At 36.7% G+C, this 11,535-nt stretch overlaps 1 protein-coding gene across 5 annotated transcripts in view; it reads right to left on the bottom strand.

Moving 5' to 3' along the window:
* The window catches only part of LOC117174284 (plant UBX domain-containing protein 2), a 287,058-nt gene that overhangs the window by 103,652 nt on the left and 171,871 nt on the right, over window positions 1–11,535 (bottom strand). For all 5 annotated transcript variants that reach the window (XM_033363237.1, XM_033363234.1, XM_033363236.1 and 2 more), the window contains one exon: window positions 7,494–7,743. In XM_033363237.1, coding sequence (XP_033219128.1) covers window positions 7,494–7,743 — 250 coding nt within the window. The remainder of the gene's footprint in view (window positions 1–7,493; window positions 7,744–11,535) is intronic.

The following is an 11,535-nucleotide window of genomic DNA, read 5'->3' as shown; positions in this document are numbered from 1 at the left end:
GGGGGGGGGGGGTGATCTACATGTTCGCACGCTTTTTTTAAAGGGATTATCTAGCGCGCTTTTCTCTGGACTCTTTTTGCTGTCCTTTATCCTCTTTAAGAGATCCTCCCCCTCACTTGCACTCGACGCTCTCTCTCTTGCGTTGTAGCTTCCTTCGCTCTGATTCTTCCCTCTCCCTGGCGCGCCACTCGACGCCGGGCCAAGCTCAGCTGGCCGCCGTGGCCTTCTGGAAATTTCCTCCCCGTCTGCCCGCACTACCCGCACTGCCGGTACTCTCGCTGACCACCTCCTTCTCTGCAGTCGGTAACTGTGACCTATCCATGCAAACAAGCCCCATATACTGGAACTTGATATTCCCGGCAATTATTTCTGTTGCGCACTCAATGCCTAACATAGTTCTCCTGGAATTCGAGAAATGGTCCATATTTGTTATGAAGTTTTATGCACTAGCGGAAAAAAATCATATCCAAGGAGAATGAAAAGAAAGAAAGGTGTAGAGACTTCATAGGGGAATTCCGACAGTTATGCCCGGAGTAGTCTGTTTCCTTCTTATCATCGGCACTGGCTCGCAGTATAACCGCGATAAATTACACGTACGGTCACACCTCACCCCAGTGCCATTCAGCTTTCAGCACGGTTGTTACGCGTTCGCTTGGGAGTTTCTCCTTCGATTACTGCTGAATATGGCTACAAACTTAATACGTAGTCGCAGGCAATGGTCTGTGAAGGCGGCCGAAGCCTTTTCCTAGCTGTTTGTGGGAACAACAATTATACAAATTTTGACGCTACTTTTTCAATATTAAATAAATTTGAGTGGTCTCTCTAAATAGCGTACTATGGACCCTAATAAAATGAATGAAGTTAAACGAAATAGTTAACTCAAGATAATATTTAAGGAAATAATTAGAGTCGATAAAACTAACGAGCTCAGTCTAACAATAATATATGGTAGAGGGGAGCGGGGAGGGATTTACGTAATTACAAAGCTCACATGATTAACTAAAATAGTTGACAAGCATTTATTCCATATCTCAGAAAAGTTAACATAAAATATATCACAGAAGGAAAAGAAAACAATAACAACAAGAATTACGTAATATCTCACAAGAGATAGCATATCATTTAACTTTGAAGAGTAAAACACAAGAAATACCTGATAACAGGACATGATCTAGTGTAGCGACATTTCTGAGATAGCGCAATATTAAAGAACGGTATTTAAAAATAACAAGAAAAAGATCAAATTAGCTCGCATACAAAAAAAAAATTAAAACCCTATTTCAACGGGTAAATTAACGAAAGGTTCGTGATCGGCAATAATAAAATAGACGCGATAGTAAAAGAAGGTACACATTTAAAAAAGGGTATATATAACGGCTGAAAAAGCTGGCCGTGTACAATGATAAAATAAATATGCCTAACATTAACAAAAGACATGGTGAGGGGTCTAAATATCGTTCGAGGCGTTGCGTGATAAAAAAATAGAATATTACAAATGGGTCAAAAATATTATGAGAATCGTTGCGGCATCAAGAATATAACAAAATTATTGCGCAAAGTAGGGGGTACGGAAAGGGGGGGGTACTATAGAATATGGTGCAAGGTTAAAAAAAAGAAACATTTTGAAAAGCAATGCAAATAGGTCAGAATACATGAGCACTATAGCGGGTTCGAGAACATTTAAAAGAAAAAAAAGAATACAGCTAAAATTAAAAGTAGCACAGCAACGGGGTAAAATAATATAGACGGTAGGGCGAATTCGGTAATATTATAAAAGATAAAAATATTTTTGATGACATCATAAAGAAAAATCGAGCATATTATAGACAATAAGGTCAATAACAGTAAAAAAATAATAATGAATGATTTTAAAAAAATAAATTATTCTTGAAGGCAATGTAAAGGGTCTAAAAAAAACGATATAAATGGTATTCCGGGATCGGCAGCATTTCAAAAGAAAATAAAAGTAAAATTATCCTTAAAGCATTACAAGTCATTTAGAAATACATTAAACGGTAATGTACGATCGAAAACATTCTGGAGGGATCAGTAATTTAAAAAAGATCGATAGTTTCTAAAAAAAAAACACACAAGCAGGATAAAAGAATTTCTGGGGTGTCACCAAAATTCGAGTTAGTAAATTAGAGAGAATCGGTCATTTTTGATAAACTGATATATGGGGATCGGTAATTGTGGGGAGATCGATACTTTCTGGTGGGACACAAACACGATGAAAGAGTTCCAAGGGAAGTCACAAAGTTTACAAGGGGATTATCACTGACTCGAAAACTAATACAATTAATTCAGGCATTTCAGCACTCCAGATTATTTTAATATTTTTAGATGCACATATTTATAAAATCAGGAAATACACCAAAGAAGCAATAAAACCATAAAATCAAATAGTATAAATAAAAAAACTATGATTTAGCCAAGGAGTACTAAAATTACGTCGAAATAATTCTCAAAGCACCAACAATACTAAGACTTGGCTAAGCCACAAAATGAAATCAGATCCTACCTTGAAAGCGTTGAGAAGGATCGGCAGTCGCAAGTCGTGTTTTCACGTTGAGTTTACAGACGCTAATAGAGAATTTTCGCGCTTACCCTTGTACTAATTAAACGGGAGGAATCACATAATCAGGGGAAGGGCTGGTGCGCGCGAACTCAATCTCTATAATTCGCTACGAACGCGAGAAAGATAACCGACGAGATTCCGAACTTTCTCGCACGGGAGGGAGTGCGAGGCAAGAATCGTCCCATGCATACTTTCAGGGCTGACTGTGTTCTGCTATCGAGGTGGAGAACGAAGAGCCCCTTTTCTCCGTACTGCACGTGTAGAGTGGACTCTTCAATACGCCCGATAAAAGAGAGAAAACAAAATGGCATAAAAAGCCAAGAAATGCCTGTCCACAACAGAAATATTAACAAAATAATAGTATTTAGGCGAAGTTACCTATTCCCTTGTAGAATCTGTAGTAACCGCCTCGGTCGATCCTCACCAGGAACGTGCCTCATGGGTACAATTATCGGATTTACCCTGGATGCCAGAGGGATACTCCTTAACCAAAATAAACAATCAACTCTATCATTAATGGCCGAATGATATATTTTACCTGGATGCCAAAGTAATGTTTAAAAATAATATAAAAAAAAGATCTAGAAACTTATGTGGGGACCGGAAATGCGGAGATCTGCTGAAGGTGAAGGTGGTGATGGATCCAATCGTTTGTTTGTGTTGGTAGCGAAGATCTGCAGGGCTTCTCGCTCGAGCCCGCGGAATTAAGAAATTTGACAGAGAGAAAAAAATTAAAAGAGTCCTAAGTTCTTAAAATAAAACTTAAAATTAATGCCATAAATAAACACAATAGTTATATAAAAATAAAACAGAAAATAAAATAAAATAAATTTAAAAAAAAACAAAAGGTAGGAGTGCCGAATTTTATACTCTCCGTGTGAATAATCTGCAACGTCACAAAATAAACATATCTGTAAGTGCGGTTCAAGATAATTGAACGCGCAAGGCTCCAGACAATGAGCCAGGCAACAATTCCGACTATCATAGAGTTGGGGGGCCAATCAAGATAGAGTCAATACGATGGACCAGCAAAATCTAAATATTTTTGAGTTCACGTATCGACTGAGAAGCCACCATCTGGAATGCTACGATAATAATAGGGGCCCTTGAGCTGTTTTGTCTTGTGTTTTTTTGTGGACTCTTAATCTGTAAGTATGAACTGGAGGTCTACCAGACCGCCCTATGCTTCTGATACGTGGGACCTACCCCTATGAGATTCCTCAAAGCTTTCGTTAGTGGTGCTTTAGCGCAAGTAGGTGGATGAAGTGTGGTTCTACGTGTAATTGGTGAATAATATCAACTGAAGCCTCACAGGTGATCAGTGATACCTATTGCAGCCGTCCGAAAAATACGGTGCAACCAGATTATCCCTCATTTGCAAGAAGTGACAAATGATAATAAACTTATGGACGTGCGGTCTCGCATATAGCATCATGCTTCTGACATGTGAGCCCTTCTCCCTCTGGTTTGAAGATTAATATAATAAAAATTAATTTTTTACTTCCTCCGAAGTCCCGTCATACACTTTTATAAGTTAAATAGCAACAACTTCTTTGTTTATTTAATAAGATAGAAATATATACCGAGGTACTAAAACTTCATTAACTTTTTTTACTAAGAAATAAATTAAATATAATCAAAATTTCTATAAATAATTGCTAATTCTCTGTGATTTTTTACTAATTCAAATAGCTAGAAGTATGATAATAATACTGAGTAAAATTTCTGTTATTCAGATTTAGAGAGAAAATGTTAATCCAGCCATTTCGCCTATCTTCTTCAAACCTTTTTTTTTATCTGCATCTCTCTAGTCTAGTTTTGCCCTTATATATGTGTGACGATTCGTGTGCGTCACATACACTGTGTCTTTCCGACCAGTGTCGCGTGTGGTACTGCCGCTCGAGCGGCAGTACCACACGGCAATAGGCGGCAATGGGCGTCCCCATATCCACCTCTTGAGTATCAATAGGCCGTGGCATCGGGTGCTCCCGAACACTTCCTACCTCGGTGATCCCCGGAGGAAACGTCAACCTGAAGGCTTCCTGTCTCGAGTGACGGAGCAATGGGCGCTCCTATATCCGTCCCACGAGGTCCAATGTGTCGCGGCATGGGGTGCCCCCAAACGCAGTTTATTTAAGGCAACTTCGGACAGACAGAGCTAACAGGACACGCAACGATGACCTGGGCCCCCCTGAAGGTTCCCTGGCTCGAGGGACGGATCAATGGGCGCTTCCATATCCACCCCTCGAGTTTTAATGTGTCGCGGCGTTGGGTGCCACCAAACGCGACCCATTACAGGCACACCCCAATCCCCAAGCGAACCTTCCTCAGGGAATCCAACTGCATCGGCGGAACAATGGACGCTCCCATATTCGACTTTGCGGTATCGACAAGACACGGCATCAGGTGCTCCTGAACGTGTCTCATCGCGGATGTCCCCCTAGGCGGACCCGACCCGACGTACGTCCCTTTACCTGTCGCGACCACCGATCTCGTCCAACTAGGCGCGTCCCTGCCACACCTGACCGACCTGAATTTCCCGAGGTTACGGATGCCGCGCCTAGAACCAGAGGGCCACCTGTCGGGTCCATTAGACCCTTATCACTGCGCCACAGGGGTGGGACACACGCACCGACCCGCTATCACGCCTAGATTAGTAACTTTTGCCCACATGACTGCGCACGGATCAACCGCTGACCCCCAAATATCCGACCACCATGTAAATTTCCGAGACAGCAGCGACGCTCAAACTCACATGTACAAGTGCACCTACTTACACACACCGGCACACTTACCCAAACCTATACACACATGTATTAGCCTGTAAGTTATCCTTAATAAATGTTATAATTTAGTTTACGAAATATCCGACTCCGCAATAATTTCGAACGCCTACGCTGTCCCCACCTATTTCAGGACCCTGGATGGCTGAATCTCCGGTGGGGTGACAAGGCAGTATCGTTAAATATGTATACCTGGTCGAAACGTTAATTTAGAAATCGTTCAATCGCACTCGCAATATTGGCATACATATTTCACTAGTGTATTGTAATTTCTTTCAACTTATTTTGATTTCTCTTTTAATTTTTGTTCTTTTTTATTAACTTTCAAAATACATTTTTTTGTTTAATTCCCTCAACAAGTGAAGAACCAGTGTATCCAGTGAAATATGAGATAAAATGGGAGGATTTTTTTTTGTATTTACTTTTTATTTTGAAAATATAGATGTGTCTGTTTGGAATGATAGAGAAGAATCCATCTTTAAAATATACAGAAAATTATACTTCACCGTCTTTTTTCACAGTTTCCGAGAAAAATTAAAATTTTGCATTCATTTTCAGTTTAGGGTGGTTTCAATCTTTTAGAAAATCCTACAAATTTGACCCTTTTCACTTATTTCTCACCGTTTTCTGGATAACTTAAAATTTCGTATTTTGAAAATGTTTCTACTGGGTTAGTTCATGGTATTCAAGAACAATCTACCTGTAAAGATCTAGGAATGACCGCACTTAAAATTGGGAAAGTTTCGAACACTTTAAACTATAAATAAACTGTATGTAACAACTTACATTAAACAAAAACGTTCTTTTTTTCGATATACGCATATAATGCTGATGAAAAGCCTTATTTTAAATACGAGGGGCAAAGGACACCAATCGCAGTTCTTGCAGATCAAATTACTATCACATAAAAAAGGTTTTAAGACCGAAATATCAGAGAGTCGTTGTTGATGGTAGGCATGTTCACATTTTAGATCACTTTGCAGTGTGTGTGTACATGACTCAAAACGAGAAATAGAACGCTGAAAAACCAGAAAGTGATAAATAATGGTCAAATTAACCTCAAAACAAGAAAAAAACACATATACTAATACAATTGGCAAATGCAAATACATAATACAAAATTAACATAAAAAAACATTTTCAACCAAAAACAACATGGTAATATTTTCAGTTAATATAGTAGTAATTTTTATACATAAAACACTATTTTTCAACAAAGAGTTACATTTTCAAATAAAAAGATTAATTCTTCACCAATAAGATTAGTATTATATCACAAAATATTATTTTCAAATAAGACATGTAATACTTGATAAGTCAGCCAAAATGCATTTGAATTTTAAACACAAATCAGTTGAATTCAACTAAAAAGACAATTTTTGACCCAAAAAATATATAAACCAATAAGATTAATTTTCTAACAAAAAAGACGAATTGTTCAGAAAATGCATGAATTTTATATTTATTTGAAAAATTTATTTACTATTGCCTGAATTTTCAGCGAATTACTGAAATTTTCAACCGCAGAAATGAACTTTCAAACAAAAAGATGAATACTCAAGCAAAAATATTAATTTACTGCCAAAAAAGTCGAATTTACACACAAAAAAAGTCGAATTTCCAACGATATATTATTAACGTTTCACGAACTTCTGAAATCGACACGGAAATGCTTAAACTACCGCTTTCACTTGAAAATATACATTGGCAACATCGAACTACAAGCGTCACAATATCTCCCATTCCACTAAATTCGAAACTGTTTAAAGCGGTGCTCTAGAATACCGACAGCGCTCAAGAAGTTTAACTTTTCTAAACGGCTCTGAAATCTTAGTCTCGTAAAAAAGTTGCATAACTCTAGCGAATAGCACCCCTTGAGTTATCCTTAGGAATTGAAGAATATGAAATAGCGCATATTGAATGCATCTAATTAATATTTCACATAAAGTTCGCATTGAGGTTCTTGATCAATCACATACATTACATTTGCCATAAAACAACAAGGTGATATAGAAATGAATCTCATGTGTGATATTCATTCGTTGATTATGTCACCCTCAAGCTTTGTTAGAAGCAAATAATGTTCAGAAATACTTATCATAGTACACAAAAATACACAAAATAAAGCATACCTCACGATGCATGTAAACCAAAACAGCTGTATCAGTAGACTCATCAGGTATTAAACATGATAGTATTTCGCTTAACACTGCATTAGGTGAAAAATCGCTCATCAAACGTTGACCATCTTCTAGTTGTATTCCTATAGTAATATTTGATAACACTCTCTCCTTCCTACATGGCACCATCTCTAGCTGAGCATTATTTGATAACCCAGTAAAGCGAAAAATGGCGTTCGCATCCAATATTTTATTAAAATGCCTAAAACAAGAACAATTATTTTAAAATATTTATAATGAGCACGGATAGAGATAAGGTGGGAGATTGCTCATGCCGCGTATTTTATTTCGACTGATTTGCCGCAATATGACCTGGGGACCTTAGCATTCAGGGAACTAAAACTAAAGTTTCAAAAGCCCGGCCTGTGATCCAATTTTTAGTATTTGTGGAGGATTCTGTTACATGATTTGTAAAATTTGGCTGCAGTTTTAAAAATTTATTAAAAGTTGGAAGAGATGAGCGGAGTGGGAAACTGTGATGCATCGAAAACGGGGTTGAGCGGTTGAACTAAGTGTGAACCCAAAACCTCCTCATTATATGTAAAGTTGACAGTCAAATACTTGTAGAGAATTTTATTCTGCATCTTATTTATATGGCAAGCAAATTCTAAGGTTGTCTCGATTTTTAGTTACTCAAGGAAAACGGATTTTTTCAACGAAAAAAATGAAATGCCTTTTTGCGTTCAACTCGCCAGATCTTTGCGGGGAATTGATAGTTTTTCTTGAAAATGTTATGTAACATTCTTCAACATGTTCTACGACTGCTAGAGTATTTACAAAGTTTAAAAAACCCATTCAGGGCCGTCTGGTGAATTAAAAAAATATTTTGTATGAAAATTTGTACAAAAAGCTTAAGATCTTGTTTCATTAGGGGAAAAAAGTGAGGGCGATTTTAAAATTATCTACGGCGTTCTGCGCTTAACTCGGATCGCACGCCACGGTACGCCAAGCCGTCACAATGTTTTCGCGATCCGAGTCGAGCGAAGCACGCCGTACATAATTTTCACATCGCCCTCACTGTTTTCTGCTAATGACAAAAGATCTAAATTAAAAAAAAAAAACATATTTGATCCCTAAGGAACATTTTGATCCCTGGAAATTTTCAAAATTCGAAACTTCCTCATACAAACTTTTTGTTTGTATGTATGCATCCAAGATTTCAAAATAATATATTTTTTTAATTTACTAGACAGCCGTGAAATGTTTTTAAACACTTAAATTTTGCGTTTTCTTGGGAAAATCCCGCACCTCCGTTCAGCACACTCTCGAACTTTTCCTTTCAAGACTCACAGACGGAAAAACAACACTTTTCCTTTTTCACATGCGAACTTTCGATCTTGTCAAAAACTTTCAGAATTTCCGTAAATTCGAAAAAAATAACGTTTCCTCAAAACTTCCTACTCCTGGCGCACTGAAAACGTACTGGGCCCATAACCTGATGAAATCTAAAGTTACAGAATAATCTAGAGAGAAAAGCTTCAAGTGTATATGTTTAATAAAGCACCATTTACCTAATATCAAAATCAAAAATAAAATCTCTCTCTTTCTTTCCAACTGAAAAGTACGTTAGGCGATTTCGAGCACACACATCTGCTCTCGGCGTCATCTTGGCTACCCTGTATTTCGGTGTATATTACACTTTATCGCATACCTTTTAAACTGAGAATCTTTGGAATTCGATTACCAGCTAGCCTTCCCCATGTGAAACCTCTTTCCGCCATCCTATCAGCAAAAAAAATACAATCCTGTTCGGGTTTTCACGGGAAAATCCAGCACCTTGTCAAAAACTTTCAGAATTTCCGTAAATTCGAAAGAAAAAAAGATTCCTCAATACCTCTCTCGGAGGTTTGAGTGTATCTTTAATAAAACACCATTTAACCAATATCTTAATCACAAATAATTATTCTATCAAACTATACCTCTAATCAACTTTCAAACTATCAACTATACAAACTGTCAACCTAATTTCAATACGTATGTCTTATTGATGAAAAGAATTCCTAAAAATAAAATCAAGAATTTAACGACTAAATTTGAACAACCACCACAAAATGTTCCAATTGGAATCTGAGAAAAAAAACACCTCTCCCCCTCCTTTCCCCTTAAAAAAGAGAAAAAGAAGAAAATAAAATTATTTATCTTTACTTTGGACGAAAATAAAAAGGAGGGAAGAAAAATGAGAAAGCAACGAAGCAAATCCCCTTCCTTTTTTTATTTCTTTCGTCCTACTTATTCCCACCATTATCAAATCCCAATAAAAAACATTTTTTAAAAATATGTAATAATCACCAACGTTTCGGCACTCATACAGAACCCTTATCAAGGCAAAAAAAATGATATAATATAAGATAAAATAAAATTGAAATAAAAAATAAAATGAAAAAAAAATAAAATAAAATCTAAATAAAATCAAAATAAAATAAAAATAAAATTTGTTGCCAGCAGGAACAGCACACCTGCCACGATGCTATCTCACTGACAACTGAGAATCAAGTGAAAGTTTGAAAGGCAAACCAGTCCCAAATAAACCTAAAATAAAAATGACCTCCAATCCAAGTCAGCAAAATTAAAATTTAGGAAATTTAAAGAGGAAAACAATCCAACGTAAAATCCCTTTTTAACGTCCAATAATCAAATTGATGAAAAGAATTCTGAAAATAAAATCCAGAATCTAACGGCCAAATTTGGACAACCAGGAAAGAAAAATTAGAAGGCAACCAACCAAATCCCCTTATCTCTCTTTTTTATTTCTTTCGTCCTCTTTATTCCCTCTTTTATTCTTTCGTCCTCTTTATTTTTTTGCCTGAATAAGGGTGCTGTATGAGTGCCGAAACGTTGGTGATTATTACTTATTTTTTTAAAATGTTTTTTATTGGGATTTGATTAAAAGTAAAGATAAATAATTTTCTTTTCTTCTTTTTTTCTTTTTTAGGGGGAAAGGAGGGGGAGAGGTGTTTCCTTTTTTTCAGATTGCAATGGGAACATTTTGTGGTGGTTGTCCAAATTTGGTCGTTAGACTCTTGATTTTATTTTCAGGAATTCTTTTCATCAATTTGATTATTGGACGTTAAGAAGGGATTTTACATCGTTTTTCTATTTAAATATCCTAAACTGGAAGCTCCTTGAACAAATGACTAGAGGAGAGTTAGAAATTGCACCAGCAGGGCCGAAAACAGGCACCTCTCTTATGTTTCTTGCAGCTGAACAGTGCTGTATATTGACGAGGGCTAAAGAGTACAAATTGACACTTCTCCTCTCATCAGCATCGAATCTTTTTCCTCATTACAAAAGTAGTATCGTCTGCAAATAGTTAGTCATTTTGATTAAAAATACCCTCAAATCTCCTCACTCTAGGTTGCTTTGTAACTTTAGATTTCATCAATAAGCTATTTTATTTTATTTCCAATGGATGTGCGGTTATATTCATAAACATTATAAATATTTTACATAACGCCAGAGATGAATTGAAATTTTACCACATGCGTACGTACTCCACGATTTTATTTGTCTTAAACAAGATGAAAATATTCAATCGTGCATATATGCAAACACTTGAGCTAACTCGAGAAAACATGCAAAACGGACGGAAAGTCGAAAAGCTGGCAGAAAAATGAAATAAGTAAACTCGGGGGGTTTTGGGTTGCTGATTACGAATCCGATGTCAAACATTCGGAAAACAAAATTGCGAATCCAATATGGCGGACGAGTATGCTAAATAAAGTTTTGTACTTTTTTTCTAAATGAGTATGAGGGGGTTTTCGAGATCTCTTATTAAGAATACAATGTCAAAATTTTTTAAAACAAAATAGTGGATCCAATATGGCTGACGATCAGGCTGAATAAAATTTGGATTCTTTTGAAAATTTGTATAAGGGGGTTTTCGAAGCCGCTGATTACGAATCCGATGTAAACAAAAAGCAAAAAGAAAATCGCGGGTCCAATGTGGCAGACGGGTTACCTGAAATCATATTTATTTATAATAATAATCGATATA

Source organism: Belonocnema kinseyi, chromosome 6 (assembly GCF_010883055.1).
Source record: "Belonocnema kinseyi isolate 2016_QV_RU_SX_M_011 chromosome 6, B_treatae_v1, whole genome shotgun sequence".
Classification (NCBI taxonomy): domain Eukaryota; kingdom Metazoa; phylum Arthropoda; class Insecta; order Hymenoptera; family Cynipidae; genus Belonocnema; species Belonocnema kinseyi.
The sequence above is the reverse complement of the archived record's forward strand: the minus strand, read 5'-3'. Positions and strand labels throughout refer to the sequence as shown.